This window comes from Rhinichthys klamathensis, unplaced genomic scaffold (genome assembly GCF_029890125.1).
Source record: "Rhinichthys klamathensis goyatoka isolate OS25496 unplaced genomic scaffold, OSU_Roscu_1.1 h1tg000125l_1, whole genome shotgun sequence".
NCBI classification, from domain to species: domain Eukaryota; kingdom Metazoa; phylum Chordata; class Actinopteri; order Cypriniformes; family Leuciscidae; genus Rhinichthys; species Rhinichthys klamathensis.
In genome coordinates, this window is record NW_026606662.1 from 76817 (window position 1) to 97899 (window position 21083).

Consider the following 21083-nt stretch of genomic DNA (forward strand, 5'->3'; position numbering starts at 1 on the left):
TTACTTGAATTATGCTGGAACTTTTTGTAAAATAAGAGGGAAATTGTTCAAAATAAATCCAAACTTTGTTTATCTGTAGTTCGAATCTCAACATGAATTTAACTGTTTTTGTTCAAACAAAACCACATTGACTTTCATTTATTGGGCAAAAAAAACATTGACACAAAATGTTTTCTTTTGTGATCTATAGAAGAAAAAAGTCGTAGTGTTTTGAATTGTAACAACATGAGGGTGAGTAAATGACAGAATTTCTAGGTGAACTGTCGCTTTAGGTACAGCATATACTCATTTTTATACTGTATGTAAGCCACACTCTTAGAGGTACTCAAGTTTAATTTAATTAGCATACAAGGTGCAAAGAATATAAAATGATATTCATGTTTCTTATGTCTGTGTCAGTCATGTTCAATCATCCACACATGCCTCACTGAGTCTATAATAACCTGATTCTACATAATGAGTGTTCGATTGGCCAAGAAAACCATTTTACTGACAGTGATCAACACATACCAGGGGCTAAATAAGAACAACTACCATATAATAGCACGCGATTTATGAGAATTAGCATCTCTTGACAGATAATGCAGAGCCACATCATTTGTGCGGTTTCATCATGGCTTTGTGTTAGGAGTAACTGTGCAGTTTGATTCGGCAACCGTGGTAGTGATTCTTCAAAAAGGTCCATTTTAAAAACTTCAAACAAAAACTTCCCGCCCGAGTACACACATTTAAAATAAATGATAAAGAAGAAATTTAAATTATGCTGAACAATATCAGATAGTGTAGCACGATCATGTGAGATCAGATTCATAATAGGCAGCAAATAATTGAGACAAACAGTAATGAATCTAAAATGTACACTAGGGTTTCTTTGAGGGTAAAGGAATGCAAAACAATATGGACAATTTTGCATTTTAAAAGCAAATTGACAGGGTAAATCTTTAGTAAAACCGAAAATTGAGCAACAGTACGGTAAATAATATTACTAATAGTTGTGCACCGGTCTAATGTCTCCTGTAGAGGCCTTATGTTAGCTGCCTTTACCCACAGGAAGGTCCATATGGATCTGCAGCCACAGAATTTGAACGCCCATAATTCATATCTTGCACATTTAACACTTTTTCTATCACATTTAAGCCCATTCTGCAGGTTTTCCCGAAAAACATTTGTTCCATCTGGGCCTGCCCACAGGTAACGTATTGCATGGTAGACAAAGGATTGTCAAAGGTCTGACATACATTTATTTTCCTGATGGATTTAACCTCTGAAAGAAGAAAATACATAGGCCATTACATATGTTGAACTGTGAACAGCTCATGTAGAGTTGAAGAGCATGACGTGAATGAAATGTTGGGACAAAAAGCAGAGATGTTCCTCTTGTTTTCAACAACCAATAGGATTTATCGGTTTGAGAGTAGCACTTCTTCCCTCCCAACCTGTACTGAAGCACTGTGGCCACATATGGGGGTGTCTTATAATGCGGAGAGCTGTCCGGTTCTGCTAGAGCTCTCCAGATTTTTGGTTGCAGGTGATGCACACCCGCACAGGATGGTCCCAACCCCTGGAGGGCACGGCCCGGCGATCAGGGGAGCAGTCGTTACATACTCCTTGTCCACATGCACGGCAGTGATGGATAGAGAGACGGGCGTTAAACTCGCGCTGGCACTGGGAGCAACAATGGATGTCTTGGTCAGGGACCCAATATGCTGGACGGGCGGCATCTTTTACCAGACCTAGTAAATACACAGGTGCATTTGATCATCTGTGTATGCTGATATTCCAGTGCAAGTATGTAACTATGATGAAATTAAAATGCTTAAACCTAAAGATCACATAACAGGTTAGTCAAACAAGCCAAAGGTTTAAAATGTATATTAATAATACATCTCCTTAATTATAAAAACATTATAATAGATTGATACTGTATTTCCAGTGTGAATTCATATTAGTATTAACATATCATGTTAAGTGTTTTCATGGGCTCATAAAACTGAAATACAGTGAAGAACTCACCAAGAGGGATGTCTATGGCAGTGACTACCGCTCCTAATGTGTTCTGAACAGCTTCTCCCACCTTCCTGGCAATCAGAGTCCCACCTTCTTCCTCTTCCAGCGCTGCATCCAGCAGTTCTGTGTGAGATCATAATTTTGATATTATTCATGTTATGAATTGAAATAATTCCATTGTCACAACATGTTGCAACAGTGTCTTATACTAAGTTTGTAATACATTCAAAATGATTGAAACCAGTAAATCAAGCTTTTTTTTTTTTGTTGCTTTTTTTTTTTTACAATATTTAGTAATTTAAGACATTAATGATCTCATTGATAAAGGTATCAGATACATTTGCATAACTGCACAGTAGACTATAATAAAACAATATTTTTTTAATTTTGAAAGTATTACAGTATGCACTTTATTTTATATACTAAAAGAAATGATCTATCATCTATATCTATCCATCTATATATACACTCACCGGCCACTTTATTAGGTACACCTGTCCAACTGCTCGTTAACACTTAATTTCTAAGCAGCCAATCACATGGCGGCAACTCAGTGCATTTAGGCATGTAGACATGGTCAAGACAATCTCCTGCAGTTCAAACCGAGCATCAGTATGGGGAAGAAAGTTGATTTGAGTGACTTTGAACGTGGCATGATTGTTGGTGCCAGAAGGGCTGGTCTGAGTATTTCAGAAACTGCTAATCTACTGGGATTTTCACGCACAACCATCTCTAGGGTTTACAGAGAATGGTCCGAAAAAGAAAAAACATCCAGTGAGCAGCAGTTCTGTGGGCGGAAATGCCTTGTTGATGCCAGAGGTCAGAGGAGAATGGCCAGACTGGTTCGAGCTGATAGAAGGGCAACAGTGACTGAAATAACCACTCGTTACAACCGAGGTATGCAGCAAAGCATTTGTGAAGCCACAACACGCACAACCTTGAGGCGGATGGGCTACAACAGCAGAAGACTCCACCGGGTACCACTCATCTCCACTACAAATAGGAAAAAGAGGCTACAATTTGCAAGAGCTCACCAAAATTGAACAGTTGAAGACTGGAAAAATGTTGCCTGGTCTGATGAGTCTCAATTTCTGTTGAGACATTCAGATGTTAGAGTCAGAATTTGGCGTAAACAGAATGAGAACATGGAACCATCATGCCTTGTTACCACTGTGCAGGCTGGTGGTGGTGGTGTAATGGTGTGGGGGATGTTTTCCTGGCACACTTTAGGCCCCTTAGTGCCAATTGGGCATCGTTTAAATGCCACGGCCTACCTGAGCATTGTTTCTGACCATGTCCATCCCTTTATGGCCACCATGTACCCATCCTCTGATGGCTACTTCCACCATGTCACAAAGCTCTAATCATTTCAAATTGGTTTCTTGAACATGACAATGAGTTCACTGTACTAAAATGGCCTCCACAGTCACCAGATCTCAACCCAATAGAGCATCTTTGGGATGTGGTGGAACGGGAGATTCGCATCATGGATGTGCAGCCGACAAATCTGCGGCAACTGTGTGATGCCATCATGTCAATATGGACCAAACTCCCTGAGGAATGCTTCCAGCACCTTGTTGAATCTATGCCACGAAGAATTGAGGCAGTTCTGAAGGCAAAAGGGGGTCCAACCCGTTACTAGCATGGGGTACCTAATAAAGTGGCCGGTGAGTGTGTGTATATATATATATATATATATATATAGAGAGAGAGAGAGAGAGATACACACTACTATAAAATAATAAATATATTTTAAATTGTAATAATATTTCACAATATTACTGCATTTTTTGATTAAATAAATGCAGTCTTGGGGAGCATAAGAGACTTCTTTCAAAAACTTTTTTTAAAACCTTTTTTTAATAGTGTATCTCTCTCTCTCTATATATATATATATATCACAATTAATTCATATATGAATTATTGAATATGATCTAAAATGTTTCTGTCTGCCATTCAAAGTGTAGTATACCTTCTGGGATGCCTCTGTTTTGAAAGCAGGCATCACAGACTCGCACAGGTGCCAGGCCCCAGCCTCTCTCAGGAACTGGTCGTGTCTTAGAGGAGCAACCATCACAGAAACCTTCTCCACAGGCCCGACAGTGGTGCTTTGTATCATTATCCTGGAATCCCTCTCCACATTTATTACATCTCTGAAAAAAATAAAATAAACTCTTTCTTCAGTAAAGACTTATCTTCATTTAAAAGGCAAATTAAAAAAGAACCTAGCATTAAAACTCACAAGGATGAGAGAATTGGGCTTCCAGTAAGTAGGAGCAATTTGGTCTGTTAACCAGGCGGTGACGGCTTTGGCAGGCTTGACGCTTAGCTCTGAAACAGACTGAGCCATATAGTTCACACCATCCAGCAGCCTCTGCGCAGCATTGTTGTTGTCTTTCAGGAATCCATCAGACTGAGACGGAATTGTGAAAGTGAATAAAACTTTGCTATTTAAATGGAGGAAACATAGGAAAAAAACAGCAGATTTCTCTCACCCCTGGCCAGACATGCTGGATCTCAGTCCGAACCACTGTATCAACAGGGTCCTGGTTCCCATACCAGTATTGCCTACTTCTATATATCACAGAGCAGTTTGGACACTCAATCACATATCTGCAAAGAAAAACCCCAACTCAGTCCCGTATGTCTAAATGAACTGAAGTAAATGCACCTTTGTACAACTATAATCCAATAACACCACTCACCCGGACCAGGCGTATATGGCCAAACCAAACCAAGGTGAGTCAGAGGATGCCGTCGTCTTTGGAACCACAATCACCTCTTTGCCACTCTCATAACAAGCCTGGAATAGCAGGTTAACACATATTGTCAGACCTGGGCATTCACAGAATTTGTATAGCTGGTAAGGTCAGGTCATGTGTTGCATTGTTTAGGACCGACCTTGCAGGTGTAGATGCGATTATCGTAGTGGGCTGAATAGCGGCAACGGTGTTTAGCCTCATGCACCACACCCTCTCGTAGGTGATTCATGCTATTTTTACAGCCTGAGCTAAAAAAAACAAACAAACAAAAAAACCAAAGAATTAGAATTACTTTTGTGAATATATGTAATTCAGAACAGGCTTCAGTATGGTGTACATGCAAGGAATTTTCCACCTGCATTACAAGAGTCAAAACTAGCATAGTCAAACATCTAATTACTAGTTTAGCCAGCTGAGTGGCGCTGCACAAATAACTCCTTGTGAACTTTTTTTATTTTATTGACTTGATCAAACCAATTTAAGTGTATGTAAATTACTCAGCTGTAAAAACGAACTTTAGGAGTTAAAAATATAAGGTAGGTGACGTGTTGGCATCATAACTGAACATTTGGCAATCTAAAAATATAATATATAAAATATATACAAATATTAATTTTACTTGCTAAAAATTGTTGCTTCAAATTCCTTCAAAGGGTTTGTCATTTAATAGGCTTCAAAGGGAACACGTTCTATACATCCCCACCCCTTGCATGGTCATTTAATAAATATTTTGTCTAAATTAATCAAGCCTTGTTTTTTTACCATATTTGAGTTCAACCCCGATTCTGTCTAGGCCTTTGTCTGAAAGAATCAAATTGCTAACATGACTTAACACTTATATTTGATATCCATAACATTACCATTCAAATGTTTGTTTGAAAGATATAATTTAATTCAGCAAGGATGCATTAAATTGATCAAAAGTGACAGCAAAGATATTATAAAAACATTTATATTTTAAATAAATGCTGTTCTTTTGAACTTTCTATTAAAATTGAAAACAATATTAGTGTTTTTACTGTATTTTTGGTCAAATAAATGCAGCCTTGGTGAGCATAATAGAGTAGTGTATGTGAGAGTCAGGAGCAGCTTACCCACAGCTGAGGCAGATGCTAGAGCAGGTAAAGTATTCATCTGGAAAGAAAGAGTTGCTTGCCAGATGCTCATCAGGAATCTCTCCACTGAAGCATTCACTCAAAGCCTTGTGAACAAGAGCTTCATCATTAGCTTGATGATACATTACATTTTATAACTGAAAAGTAGTGTCTTATGGAATATTTCAAGGCCAGTGCTCAGGATTTGTAAGCAGCCATTTGAGGAAAACGACCTTCTTAATGGGTTAAAAATTAAATAGAAAAAAAGATTTTTGGAGATAAGTAATTCAAACCAACACTTCCACCCTTTCATGTCATTGATGAGTTAAATGTGTGATTGAGTTTATCAATGACAAAAAAAAATTACCTGCAAGGCCTTGTAGATGACACCGGCAGACCGTGGAGATCGTGTAGTGTTGTTGTCTAACTGCTGCTCCACGCTACGCAGCAGACCGCTGAAGTCAGTCGGGGGGTTGTGGGTGCGGGTGCCCCGGTACTGAATAGAGCTGAATGCTTCCGGAAAGAGGCCAAGCTTTCTGAAACGTTCCTGAAGAAGCCGCTCAGCTGATTCTGATGGCTTATCTACAGTGCACAAGAGAGAGCGGTATTAAGCATTCATTATTTTGCTTACTTTATCTATTTTCAATGTAATTTCTAACCTATTGTTTTGTGAATAGGACAGCAAAGTGGAAAGCATCCAAAACTCAGTAAACTGACCTGAGCCTAATAACTTGGTGTGGACTGTCTCATGAAAGATTATAACAGCAGGACCCAGAGTCGAAAGGGGCACATCCAAACCACAGCGGGCAGTCGTAGCTTTCAGCTCCTTCGTAAAATGCTTTAGATACGCATCTGACGCATCCCCGAGAAACTTGAAAAGATCGTCATGAAGCCGGTCAGCATGTGTCCGATAGATGACGAGATCAGACACTGCAAGCACCTTCAGGAGGAGGCGGGTTCGCTGTCCTTGGTTAGCTCCTGCCCCCAGGAGTCCCTCTGTGTCAACAACCACCACTTTATGAACAGGGTCCATTGCTGCCCACACCCCAACGGTGCAGGATTCCTGGGTTGGGGATGTCTGGAACACTTCACGACCCAGAAAGAAAGTGTGATTGAGGGTGTGGGATTTGCCCTCTCCAGTATTGCCGAAAATGGACACCACCTTCAAGAGCTCCTCAGCCCTGCAGCCTAATTTCCTCACAAACTCCTCCTCATCCTTCAGCTGTTCCGGTTAAGAAAATAAACATAAGCCATATACTTAGGCAATATCACAGAGTAACATAAAACAAAAAACCAACTAGTAGTTTGAAAAGAAGAGAAAGCATAATGCTTTGTCACAATGCAACACACAGATTAAAAGACAGTCTGGAACTTTGGTCGAGCAGAGCGACAGTGAGTTCCCTCACTTAAGGCAAGTGGTGCTCACTGCAGAACGAAATGACGTCCAGCTCCCCCTCTCTGGACATTATGGGTGGAGTTATGTATAGGGTTAGGATGTGGTTGGGCCATCTAGCTCCACCTGTTATGTCCAGCGAGGGGGAACTGGACATCAAGCTGCGGGCATTCCGGGGGGTTGCTTTAGGGTGAAATCGCATTCCAGGGAGAGGGTTCCCCCTCGGCTGAAATCACGTTCTTTTTGAAATCTCAGACCGGTTCGAGGGAGATGGGGGGAGCACAGGGATGTCCATGGGCGGCCAGTCCAGATTTCAACTTTGGTGCCCGGGACTGCTCAAGGCGTTCTGTAATTACTCCGCTCCATGATTTCCACTTCCCACTCCAAACTAACTAGTGAGAGAATCCTTGCTCCAAGTGACCATTGTCTGTGTATCATTCGTTGTTTTAATATTCAATTAAATAAAATTTGGAAAATCGAAAAAGGACTTTTATTGGTCATTATTAACAAATACAAATTTTCAATTACGAAAAACGCTTACAGTAGTCCAAATCCATGTGTCATTAGTTCCTTTAATTTTCAATTAAGACACAAATCAAATTTGAGGATGACTGTTGTTGCATAAAAAGGACACATACTTGTAAAATACAAATAAGTTAAACAAAATGCGAGTGATGCTCACTGCAGAGTCAAATGACGTCCAGCTCCACCTCTCTGGATGTCTCAAGCCTCGGTTCTACTCCAGTTTGGACGCGTACACGGACAGCACAGATGCAAACTACTTGTATTTATACTACTAAAAAGTGCTGGGGTCCGCTCGGTGGACGTGTTCTGCACATGCGCATTAGATCGGCGCAGTTGGAGTTTTTGCAGCCTAGTGACCGCGCGTACATGTCCGTGCGGTGACCGGTCACAAAAAATGGGAGGCACGCGGCTGTCCGCAAAGAGCCTCTGCTTACACCCTCCGATGACGATTTTTACATCACGCGGACCCTTGCGGATGCGTAAAGTATAACACTAGCTTTATGGGATGGAGGGATAGAGTTGTGGGTAGGGTTAGGGTGTTGTTGGTAGGGTTAAGGCCTCATTATGCTTCTGCGTCAACTCCATGGCGTAGCTACGCCGTCACTCCTACGGCGTCGTGGCCGTTTTATGGTTCTGTGTCAGGTTGCGTTGCATCGCGGTGCATTTCACCGCCAGAACGCTAGGGGGGTGTGTGGTTCGCGAATCTCTTTGCTAGTTTGTTTTGGTTCCGTGCGCCGGTTCCGCTTTTTCATTTCCAAATGGCGAGCGAAAGAGAGAGAATGTTGTTGCAGCTGGAGCTAATCGACGTTGAACAACAAATGATTTTATTGCAAATGTTTAATCGCAGAAGAATCAAACGTTCCTCAACTTGATCCATCGTTGAAACAAAAAGTGCAGTTGTCACTTTAAAAATGGCGGTATAGCGGTAGGGGGAAACCGGAAAAGCTACACTCCGGAACTGATGTATAACCTGACCAATCACAGCCCTTGCGGTCTGCGTCGCCTCGACGCGTAGCTAAATTTTTTTTGGGGGTGCACGTCGAGCTACGGCGGAGGGGTCGGAGAGGGGTCTGCGGGGGTACGCCGTCGATTCGACGCAGAAGCATAACACAGGGTTTAGGTGTTGTTGGTATTCTAGCTCCACCCATTAGGCCCAAATTACATTCTTTACTCCTCACTGACGTGTAGCGAGGCAGAGCTAGACTTAAGCTCCACCCATTTCCTCTGCAGTGATTATCATCCTGGAGTCTTTTTTGAATGGGGTTTTGGTTAAATGGCTGAAATAAGGTCTGTGGTGAACACAAGCTCAAGGTACTTCCACGTTTTATTCTACAACATAAAATACATCAATATTCCCCCACTCGTGATTTTTTTTTTAAGCTGTTATGTGCCTTGAATAAGGCGGTTGCTAACAAATGGCTAAATGGGACTACAAAGGCTGTCGAGGAGATTAAACGTCATGACGCCGAATAGGTCAGCTCAGTTCGCTTATACAGCATCGTTATGGTTATAATTGTGCTTTTACAAACTATTCTAACTCAAACGTTCTGGGAGAACTGAAAGAGTTATCGTAAGCTTGGTGGTGGTGTTGAATTCATGGGACCGTGGTGTAGAGTTTATAGCCTACCTTTAGCTTTTTACTTCTGGCGACTGCATTTGGGCTTCAAAATTCATAAAAGTTGTCATGGACAAAAGGACAGCGTGATGCTAACTGCCGGTTGGCCTACAAAGTGACGTCATACCCGCACCACTTTATTTGGGCCTAATGGGTGGAGCTAGAATATCCAACCACACCCATCCCTAACCCTATAAAACCCTACCTACACCTCTATCCCTCCACCCCATTAGACGTCCAGAGAGGAGGAGCTGGACGTCACTTGATTCTGCAGTCAAGTACCACTTGGAGCAGCCTCTAACAAATTACTTACCTGCATGTCTTCCTTTTCATCCACCAGAAGAAAGCTGATGACTTTCTCCAGTTTAGCTTTCAACGCATCCAGCTGTTCATCCCCAGTACTGCAGTTCTTCTCCGCGGGTTTACAGGGAGGGTAGGCAGTGGTAGGGTGCTTTCTTTTACTGACCCCGCTGTGAGTCCGCTTTTGACAGTCCAAACATAGGTTGATTTTACATCCCTGACAGCGAACCACTGCTCTCAGCCGACCCCCGTTCGGAACCCCGCCGTCCCCTTTACATGAATCGCAGTAGGGTACGTGGCCGGGTGCGATTCGGATCCTGTCGTGGTTCCTCATGCGCTCCTGGCGGTGGAGCTCCAGCTCGCAGCGCATGCACTGCAAGCTGCCACATTCATCGCACTCGAAGGCGGCCTCGTCAGAGCCACCGCAGGCGTAACTCTCCTGACAAACCAGGACACCGTTCAGCCCCTTCTCCGCTGGAGAGCCCTGACCGCTCATTATACGTCTAAATATAATAGCGAGGTAACTTAGCACACCGAAATGAAACAACCGAATTTAAAGTACTAAAAGCTCTCTGTAAATATACCGACTGGTTATCCCTCAGAAAGTTGAACCAACTAACTTACAGCAGAGACCAACCTAAATGTACAATCAACAAGAGATATGATATATTATACCTCATGAATGATGCATTTGAGTTCTTCTTAAACGAAATATCTTACTCGGTTGCCTTGAATTTCATTGGAATTCTAAATGTGTTGTCAAATTATGACACTGGCTTAAAATCAAATATTCAATATGAACTATAAATAGATCAGTTGACATCCGTATAGCACTGGCACTAAGTCAGACTAAAGTCTAGCTTTCTGGCTGATGTAAAAGTGACCAAGCAGTCTAAAGTGTCTAAACTCACAAACTACAATCGAAATGTATTTATTGACAGACGTAAACACTAAGAAAACAGCTACATTCGAGTATTGTTATCGTCCAGGGCTTTTGTTACTCAAGCTAACTAAGATTAGCATACGTGTCTATAAAATATCCTCCAATTTCAAAGACAACAGATACTAGGGGGTTAGAAATATGATTTCTGCAGCTGAATTAATGATTATTTAGTATCGTACAGACTGTCCTTAAAGTAAGTTCACCCAACAACAGATTGATCAACACAGCTTTGACCGAACAAAACAAGCTGATTTCGAGCCAGAATCACACCGCAGTCTTCATCAAATAAGCCGCTGAATTCCCTGCAACATCGCACACGACAACGACTCTTTGATAAACACAAATTAATAAGCCGGTTAATGTCAAGATAACTGTTTTTTCCCCACCAGCTTGTAAAACGATTCCACTCCCCGGTAGATTCGGGTGAATGTTGTTGCCAGGTCAGATCAGCTGATCGGCTTGTTTTCACTGTAGCTGCAGTCGAAGGTTACCAAACGCAAAGCTAGATGGGAAATGTAGTCCATTCTCTACAAGCAACATTTATTACACTTATCATGACATGAATTCAATTTCAATTTCAGTTTAAGTGTTAGGATAAGGAGAGGTCGACAGATATAAGATGTATGATAAAAAAGAACAAGATTTTTTTTGGGAACATATGAGACGACAGAATAATAACATTGTGCATTCATATCTGAAAAAGAAGTGCACAGCCTAATTGTATTTGTGTGTGTGTGTGTGTGTGTGTACATTACATAGCCTACACATATTAAATAAACTATTCTTGCAGGTAATATAATATTAATTACAGCCCACTTTAGTGTAATTTATCATACTGAAGTACACCTTTTAAAAAATGTCAAATTAAACGGTTTAAGTAGCCTACATTTTTAAATGATTGTGTTTAATATCTTTTATTGGACTTTATAAAAGCACACTTGTTTTGATGTGTTGACTAACATTCTAAAACACGTTCATGATTATGATTGCTTTATTTGTAAATGTTCTAAATTGCAACTTCTTTATCTGAGGCCTATAGCCTAGTTATATTTAAATACATGATGTGTCATTAGAATTTAAATTAAAGTATATTTAAGTGTACAATAAATGCATGTCATGTCAGTACATTTTTCCGTACATGTTAACCATATTTCGAAAACAATAGAAGTAAATATGAAATTATGTATAAAGTAAGTTCTAATTTATAAAGAGAATTATTTTCGTAATATGTCAAATTAGCTATGCTAAAGTGTAAAGTGCCTTCTCTTTTTCACAAGGATCATGTTCAGTCACTTTTCATCACTAGTTATAAGTCAGTATGTTCAGGGTAGACAACATTTACATTTTCCACTAATGAAAAGTGAGGATCTGAGGGTCAGACCAGGGGCGTAGAATTTAGTAGGGACGCTAGGGACGTGTCCCTACCAATATCCAGTAACACTGATATATCCCTAGCAATAATTTTGATCAAAACTTAAAATATATATATATATTGATGTCCCCGTCCCCACCAATTTCAAAATCAAACCTACGCCACTGGGTCAGACATACAGACATTCAAATCATTATTGTGTTGGATGTGAAAATTCAACATGATAGCCTATAGAACATGTATATAGCCTACATAAATCTTGTTCACAAGTTATTTTTATTATTATTTATTTATTTTGGAAACGTATTTTAAAGAAATGGTTGACACCCACAATAGCTACATTACAACCATGATCTAAAGGTAATTTAGATCCTTGCTACAACCCAATTAACTGCCCGTCTCTTCCTCAGCCTCATTTTCATTCACGTAAAATCAAATAATAGGCCCATCTACCATAAAAAAAGGCCCATTATAACTAAAATAACAATTAAGGTCAACCGCAATTCTCCTCCAAACCCCAGTCCAGTAGGTGGCGGAAATGCATCTTTATATTAAGTTGCCACCGCCATACTGTAAGAAGAAGATTTCAGTGTCTGTTGACAAATGAAACAAAGCTGGTTAAACTCAAGTCCTCATTCACATAATATTCTGACAGCGAGATAACTATGGCTGGGGAAGAGTTCACAGACATAAATGGCAACTCGATTTCTTTAGACTGCCAAACTCACTCTGGTTTCTGCAGAGAGTTTACTGTCACCTCACCGAAACTGTCCTTGCGCAAGGTGATGGTGTGCACTTGCTTTATATGGTTATTTGCTTATGCTATATTTTTCTTCACCGAGGTAAGAACGTTTTATAATGCAAATAATATGAACTCGTAAGCATATTTAATTTTATAATACTAAAATGAGATTATTATACTGACTTTTGTTGACTTTTATTAATGCCTAGAACACTGCTGTCCTGTCGAGTGCCATCATCCTCACGCTGGCTGGGATGATGATTCACATTCATTTTGTAAAGGTGGACCATGAGACTCTTCTTATAATCGGCTCCCTCGGCATCCAACTGTCTTCATCTTTCGCATCTGGACGAGAAAGCACGACCTTCATTGAGATGAGCAAACTGAAAGACATTGTCATCAACGAGGCCGTTTATATGGTAAACAAACTATTTGACTCTCGTGCATGATGGACTTTGTAATCTAGAAATCAAAATCATGTAAAAAATAATCACTCCTTGTATGTTTCCACCTCAGCACAGCATCATATACTATCTGTGCATTCTGATCAAGGACCCGGCAGAGCCTGAGACTGTGACAAGCGTCGTCCCTCTATTCCAGGTATGAAACAGCTGTATAGGAATCACTCTGTATGATAGCATGTCATATATAAATGCCCCATTCATTCATTCAGATTAACACGTTGCATTCTTCCGTCAGAGTTCAAAGCCTCGGCTGAATTGTTTGGTTCAAGTCTACAGGAGCTGTCAAGAGATTTTAGCAGAGACCAGATGACGCAGAGGAAATGGTGCATACATATTATACATGTTTTACATAACTGGCGTAGTTCTGTCTGTGTCTATATATGTTTTATGGCTCTATTTCTTTTACTCACCAGAGTCTTCCTTTGAAACAGGATAAAGATGGGAAAACCACAGAATGTACCATAAGCGTATTGTTTGTAGTATTTGTATTATTAACTACACTACATCTTTCTGTTACATATAGTAGTTTGTTAGATATATTTTCCATCCACAAACTTAGTGGTTACAGTTGTCTCAACTCATTTAAAAACATTATTTTATGATCAGACATTTTGTATTTCTCACTGCCTTTATTATTTTTCTATATTAATGTTGCAGTTAATATTATATCCATTGGTTTTTCCTCACTGTTTCTGACCTTAAATAGCCACTAGGGGGACATGTGTGCCAATTTTTGGAAACTGACACAACATAAGTTTATTAAATATTAATGATTTCCTATTTGGTACAATAAGGTTTCATTTGTTGACGTTAGTTAACTGCATTAGTCAACATGAACTAACAATGAGCAATACTTCTACACCATTTATTAACCTTAGTTAATGTTAATGTCAACATTTACTTATATATTTTTTTAAATCAAAAGTTGGATTTGTTACCATTAGTTAATGGACTGTGAACTAACATGAACAATGAACAGCTGTATTTTTATAAACAAACTTTAACAAAGGTTAATAAATACTGTAAAAATATATTGCTCATTGTTACTTTGTTAGTCAATGCATTAACAAATATGACCTTATTGTAAAATGTTACCGTTATATGACATTTGAATTATTCATTTTTGTTTGGTTTTAATAAATGTTTATATTAAAGAGTCAACATAAAAGCTGTTTTAATTCAATTATAATTTCAAATACTGATTTGATTGATGAATAAAAACCATACAGAGATTTTATTTTAAAGAAGTATAGAGAATCAATGCATTATTCAGCTATTAAAGCAGATCTTATTTGGCCACCATTGTTGTGGGTCACTTGAGGGATTATTCTAATCCATCTCATTCGCTTTTTGGCGGGTCAGCATTTGATTGTGTTCCAGTTTTTGTCAGGATATCTTGTTATCCAAAGCAGTTTATGTCTGAGAGCTAGCATACAGGTTCAACTCACTCTAACTGGATGGAGTGAGTTTATTTTATCCGAGCTCTTTTTGCAGAATTCAGAGCACCACCAAGCTTCTGAGTTACTTGTTGATGATTTTTTTCTTATAAATTACATAGTTGAATCAATTATTTTATTGGTGTCAATTTTTTTTTAAATTGTTTAAATACTGTAAATACCAAGTGGAAATGTATACTGCGGTTTCCTGTACAGAGTAAATGCTTTCTAGAGGTCAGACAACAGAAGGCAAGTGAACCTTTTTTGCAATATCAGTTTCATAGTATTTCTGGGGCACAGCTGTTGTGAACATCCATCACACTAGATCTTACTGTCTTCTGTTGTTTTATGGACCACAAAACTATTTTTTTTTTTTGTTCTTGTTGCTGTGTTTACCTTTTCTTATGATTCCACTAACCGTTACATATTCTGAGGAAATGTTTTCCATGCCACCTCTGTGTTATTTAAATAGTCTGCAATTTCCTTATAGGAACTCGCTGCCTGTTGCATAGACAAGGGTTAAGAGTTATTTGAGTTTACCCGTTTGGGAAAAAGAAAGAGAAACCACCCATATTTATTTGAGTTCATGCTGCTTTGTGTTTACACACAGTGAAACATTCCCTTCACTTTTGAAAGCAACTATCAACAATGATTAAGAACACAGATTCCCCTCTAACCTTTGCTTAAATGAATACTCTGGGTTCAGTACCTAAATGACAGCATGTGTGTTGATTGGCACAGAAAATAATTTCAACAAAAGAAAGCTAAAATCTGAGTTAGTGAGGCAATCTGGTGAGGCCCCCCCTTACAATGGAATTAAGTGAAAATGTAACTATAGTATAGCCACAAGATGTGAACAATATTTGTGTTAACATGACTAAAAAAAATGCTTACTTTTCTGTCTGAAGTTATACGAATGCTTTTGAAACAGTTATATTGTGATTTTTTTTATTACAATTTTACATAACTGTTCTCTATTTTCATATATTGTAAAATGTTTTTTTTTTTCTGTGATGGCAAAGCTAAATTTTAGTCTTCAGTGTCACATTAAGCAACATAACCAGAAACCATTCTAAAATGCTGATTTGGTGTTCTAGAAACATTTCTTCGTATTATTAATCTTGAAAACAGTTGTGCTGCTTAATATTTTTGTGGAAAATGTGATGAATTATTTTGCTCAATTATTTTGATAAATTATTTTAGTATATAATTGAAATAGATTTTTTTGCAACAAAGTGTCTTTACTGACACTTTAGATCAATGTAATGCATCCTTGCTGATTAAAAGTATTAATTCCTTTTAAAAAATATCTTGAAATATAACTGACCCCAAACTTTTGAACGGTAGTGAATATCCAGTTTACAACTTTGTTCCCTGCACAGCAACATAAAACCATAAAAATGACTAGAACAGCTTTACAGCTCAAATAAGTTTTAACCAGAAATAATGTAAGTGATTTTTATAAAAATATAAACTTTGAATCTCTTTTTAAATCCTGCATAAATTGGCCCCTTTTGCTGCTTCTTATTTTCCGCTTCTTTTGTCTCATTGTAACCTTGTTTTTTTTTTAGAAAAAATAAGGAAGTCTCAAAATATTTTTTTACGAATATTAACATTATGCTACAAATGCAGTCGATGAGGCTTAACTCGTATTGAAGTCCTGCTTGAGCCCGAATAGAACCTAAAGGTCAGAGTTCAGAGATCTTGTTGTTATTCAAATACTGTTTCCCATGTAGCATTGCTTCATTCCCCTCTGACCATTTGGAATGACCGTTCCCATAGAGGCTGTGAAAACAACTGAAGGGTTTAAAATGATCCTGTTAGGTTGCTGTGAAGATGCTCCTGACAGGATAATCATCCCTCCCGGAGGTGCGAACCTCCCAGGAACTCTGCTCGGTGGGGGTTTGGCCGTCCTACACCCTCCAGCCACCCAGCGGAGCACATCATAAACAAGCTGTCCACCATCAGCATTTTTCCAATTAATTAAACTCTATATAACAATAAAATATCAGGGTGTTTAGCTCCTCGGATTGATGTGTTTATACTGTGTCCTCCTTATGCGGTTAAATGACGTTAACCACGGTTATATATTTTTGTATACATAAACACTCCAGAGGCACGTGAGCTCCATTGGTTTATAAATTAAAGTACTCAAGTGATAAAACTTGGCATTTTCAGCTCAAGTGGGAGGAAGCCTTCTTAAGGACTCTGTTTTGGCCTTTTACAAGCAAAGGATGTTGATCTTACCCTCTTGTGAGACTGTTTTAATGTACATACCACTTAAACTATTTCAACAGAGACCCCTCGTCAGCTGAATTGAATGGCTACATCTGATTGCCCGAAGGATGGGCTGTTTTTTGGAGGGAAAAGTTGTGTGGGAAGGGTGCAGGAACCCCGCTGTGATGGGAGTTCCCCTTCCAGCACCACTTTGCCTCCCTGTGGGCTTTTACTATGTGCTAAGGTGTAACATTCACAGGCCATGAGGCAACACAAAAACACCCATGTGATAGAATATGGACCGCTGAAGTGAATCCCTCCTCCAGCTGTAATCTTTTTGCCATTGGCCACAATTTTTTTTTTGTGTGTGTGTGCAGTTGCTAACTTGTAAGTTGGTTGTACTTATATACCAGGAAGCGACATAAACCCTCCCTAAACTATGTTTGTGTGCTTTGTCTATTGTGTAATAGTATATGCAAATAGTGCTGAGCAACACAATCTGGAAAATCTAACTGAATCTGACTTTTGATATGCAAAAGCAGCTAATGTGAACTTGTTCAGAAGTAAATCAGGATGTAAAATAAATTCAAGAGGGCATTATAAAGCCTTTAAAAGGAGAAAGATTGATATTTCTACTCAGGAAGCTATACTGCTGTGCTTTTTCAATGCTCTCCATCCCCCATACCTCTCTGAATAACAAAACTGTAACTGGAACTTCAACCAGAAAGACCACCCCTTCAGCCTCAAGTTTTCATTTGAATCTTGGTTCTAAACTCTCTAGCTTCTCTTGATAAACGTGTGCTGAAACTTTAGGACAGGTGTTTTGGCTGTGCATTGTCACCTGAACCGACCCATGGGAATGTGGCTGCGTCTTTTGCCTTGCCAATTTACCTATTTAGCCTATTTGTTAAAGTTTCAAGCATGTCAGCTATATCAAATATTGTCTTTTTTTCAGCTTCAGTCAGGTACTCAGCCTCTCTCTTTCCCTGAGGTTGTTTTGAAATGTGTGCTTTTCATCTGCCTCCCTGTAAACTTTCACCTAGAAATATCCACCTGATATCCTCTTAAATTAAGTTCTCAAGTTTGCTACTGCCAAGTGCCTGTAAACAGTGGAGAAGGAATAAGCAACCATTTTTGTGATATTAGGTCAGACAGTGACCATAGAGAAAGATGACTCCGATTACTCATTCTAATAAAATGAGAATAACAGGTTGTCTTGACATCATTTTCTTTAATATATTAATTATATATATATATATATAGAGAGAGAGAGAGAGAGAGAGACAAAAATTAGATTTCAAATAAATGATGTTCTTTTGAACTTTCTATTCATCAAAAAATCCTGTAACCAAGAATGCATTACATTATTTTTCTAAGTGTGCCATGCATGCTGTTTTGTCGCCTGGTGCTTTAAATGCTTGAGCTCTTTAAAACAGGATAGATTCTGATTGGCTAAAAAAAAATTGGTCTGAAAGTGATTCCAACCATTTTTTTTCTTTGTGCCATTAAAGTTGTGGTGTGGACTCTGCTGTTCTTTTATATTAAGAACGATTTTTAGAACTATATCTTTATCATTAGCGTTATAGTTATCGTCCTTGGTGTAAGCGGGCCTTTAAACGTTAAAATTCCATTTAATTTGAACACCAAATTAGCATGATTTCTGAAGAATCTGAAGAGTGACACTGAAAACTGTAAGAATATATATTTTTTTTTACTGTTTTTACTGTGTTTTCGATCAAATAAATGCAGCCTTGGTGAGCATAAGAAACTTCTTTCAAAAACATTAAAAAAATCTTACCAACCCCGAACACTAGTGTATATATTGTATGAATACAGGTTTTTCCATACATCATCAGCTGTCATAAAAATCTACATTATGACATTTACAATCCCTTCTTTTTGAATGGCACTGAGTTTAAAGACTTGGCGGAAATAATTGTAGCAATACGCCATTTCCTTAAAGATTAAACAGAGATTATGTTAATCTTCAGCGCTCGGTTTCATGAGAGCTCTTATAGATATCATTGTCTAAGTCTGTGGAAGCGGATGTTGATGTGTTAACCTAGCACTCTGCTCACATTACCTCACTAGCAGTTAGATGATCTGAAAGGCTGGGCCGATAGTCTAGATGTTCTTCCAGTCAAACCGGCTCTTTTGGCTGTTAAGTTGAGCGGTGAGAGAGAGCTTGTAAAGCTGGTCAGGTGAGCATTCGCTTTGTTAACAAAACGTAAGCCTTGTGCAGGCTTCATTTCAAATCATCAGACTACATCTATCAATGACCTTTGGTCTGGACAAACTCACATTAAGAGCCACAATAGTTAGCCTCTTCATGGCTTGGTTAAATTACATTTGTGAGGCTGGATATTGCTGAACTCCCAGTCTTACATTTTTAAAAGTTATCTTCTAAAATTTATGAGGAAATTAATCTGCCATGACATCATTTAGGTTTTGTAAATGTCAACAAATGTTTGTCTTTCATGTTAAAGGAACAGTGTTATAGACAGGTTTCTTGGGGTATATTGGTGCTTCCAAAAAATCCATGTCAGTGGAATTTTTCCCCATCATTTTTTACAATGAAAAGTGTGCAAACCTTTTTTTAAAACTCTGATGGGTCCCATTCCTTCAGATTGAGTAAGCAAGAACCAGTCACGTTTAAACGTTTATGTCATTGGAAAACACAGCTGACCCACATGCCAGTCTTGCATGCTTTGTATTCTTTCAGTAATACTACCATTAGAGCTAACACATGATAACACAGATGTCTGACAAAGAATTTTGTGACTCTTGTATGAGTTCCTTTCTTTTCTTAGCTCAGTGTCAAGAACTTAATCTGACTTTGAATTTATCCATTGTAAGAAATCTATTGCACTACATTGCATGGGATCTTTAGGCAAGATTAACAGCAGTAATCATAATTGATAGCACAACAGATTGTGGCAGTTCATAAGGGTGTAAACGACGTGGTGACAAAAATCAGGATACATTTTAATCAAGATTACTAGAGCGCTGTTGTATCCACCTTATTTTGCAACTCAATATTTACCTATTTTCTGTGAACGTGCAAAACGTCCGATTCATTAGGTAAATTACTAAAATAAAGTGCAGTAAACAATAAAACTTCATTCTCGCTACAAACCAGTGTGATGACAATTATGATAAAGACAATCAATTAAAATAATAGGATAACAAATACCAGTTTTCAGTAACAAGCAGCTAAACAGACTGGAAGTGGCTGAACCAGTCTTGCACATTCAAGTTAAAGATGGTCACACCAACTCTAACGTTAAAAATAAGTTGGATGACAAGCATGTCATGTAGAATACAGTGAAACAAGGCACTCTCCATTATATTTGTAAATGTTCTTAAATGGAATGACTGAGGGACAGTGATGGTGTTCTCATTGGCCAATGATCTTGTCACTCAACAAGCCTCAGCAAGCGTGTGAGAATTTATGCGACTTGATGCACCATTAGTAAACATGTTCTGATGTCAGCATGTCTTCCCTTTTCGGTACTGGCCCGGGTGGTTGGGAAGTGTGGGATACTGTTGGTTGTTGTTGCCATCTTGTCCTTACTTGCAGTTGCGCCTCTCAGTTGGCTCGTGTGGCTGCACCCCCACCCCTACATGCAAAGTGTGAGAAAGGCACCGCCTTCTGATTCTCACCCTTGATGGACCTATTAATTCACTTACCTTAAGAGAAGCATCTCATCAGTGTAATAAAGATATTGATATTTCTGGAACTTAATAGCTGTTTGTGTCCCAAGTTTTATTTTATAATCGATTGAAATATGACTGTATGTGTCTATGACTCTGTTCCAAATCTAATGAGCTTCCAAGCATCTTACTTGAAATGAAACCTATTAAGTGATTAATGTTGAATGCTCTGAAACTGAACAGCAGGCTCAACATTTGCTGCAACATTAAAGGCAATGTTTTTCACAAACACTTTTTGTTTAAGAAAGTTACCTGAGCATCTGCAACCGTAGTTAAGACGCATGCATGAATATCTATATCTGCAATAGACTTCAGCAGTTGATTTTGCTAAACTAACACAATACAACAAGACGAAGGCATCAGCTAACACAAGATTACCATACCAATACCATAAAAGTTACCATAGTTTAAAAACCTGTAATATTGAGTTAATACATAAACACAAACCAACACATTCTCAAGAAAGGTTAGCCCATTTCTTCAGGAATTTAAATCTCAG

The 21083-nt window shown here is 38.7% G+C and overlaps 2 protein-coding genes across 2 annotated transcripts; one reads left to right on the forward strand and one right to left on the reverse strand.

The window, feature by feature from the left end:
• Nucleotides 1–315: 315 nt before the first annotated feature.
• Nucleotides 316–11109, reverse strand: zfyve1 (zinc finger, FYVE domain containing 1). The gene is made up of 11 exons (XM_056256235.1): nucleotides 9710–11109; nucleotides 6581–7085; nucleotides 6231–6445; nucleotides 5864–5970; nucleotides 4909–5017; nucleotides 4713–4810; nucleotides 4503–4620; nucleotides 4250–4420; nucleotides 3980–4160; nucleotides 2014–2130; nucleotides 316–1733 (listed from the first exon to the last, which is right to left on the reverse strand). Exons 1-11 carry the CDS (start codon nucleotides 10190–10192, stop codon nucleotides 1501–1503), a joined length of 2337 nt encoding a protein of 778 aa, XP_056112210.1. The 5' UTR covers nucleotides 10193–11109; the 3' UTR covers nucleotides 316–1500.
• Nucleotides 11110–12562: 1453 nt separating this feature from the next.
• On the forward strand, nucleotides 12563–14802 carry pigh (phosphatidylinositol glycan anchor biosynthesis, class H). The gene is made up of 5 exons (XM_056256224.1): nucleotides 12563–12853; nucleotides 12963–13172; nucleotides 13270–13353; nucleotides 13453–13532; nucleotides 13629–14802. The coding sequence occupies exons 1-4, from the start codon at nucleotides 12677–12679 to the stop codon at nucleotides 13525–13527; spliced, it is 546 nt and encodes a 181-aa protein (XP_056112199.1). The 5' UTR covers nucleotides 12563–12676; the 3' UTR covers nucleotides 13528–13532; nucleotides 13629–14802.
• Nucleotides 14803–21083: the final 6281 nt, after the last annotated feature.

What these genes read in the sequence shown, in the direction of transcription:
- pigh (XM_056256224.1), top strand. Translation starts at nt 12,677, where the DNA reads ATGGCTGGGGAAGAGTTCACAGACATAAATGGCAACTCGATTTCTTTA. An exon ending in CTATATTTTTCTTCACCGAG is followed by an intron (nt 12,854 to 12,962) that starts GTAAGAACGTTT and finishes ATTAATGCCTAG; the next exon opens with AACACTGCTGTCCTGTCGAG. An exon ending in TCAACGAGGCCGTTTATATG is followed by an intron (nt 13,173 to 13,269) that starts GTAAACAAACTA and finishes TTTCCACCTCAG; the next exon opens with CACAGCATCATATACTATCT.
- zfyve1 (XM_056256235.1), bottom strand. Translation starts at nt 10,192, where the DNA reads ATGAGCGGTCAGGGCTCTCCAGCGGAGAAGGGGCTGAACGGTGTCCTG. An exon ending in AGCCCAATTCTCTCATCCTT is followed by an intron (nt 4,161 to 4,249) that starts GTGAGTTTTAAT and finishes TATTTTTTTCAG; the next exon opens with AGATGTAATAAATGTGGAGA. An exon ending in AAACAGAGGCATCCCAGAAG is followed by an intron (nt 2,131 to 3,979) that starts GTATACTACACT and finishes GATCTCACACAG; the next exon opens with AACTGCTGGATGCAGCGCTG.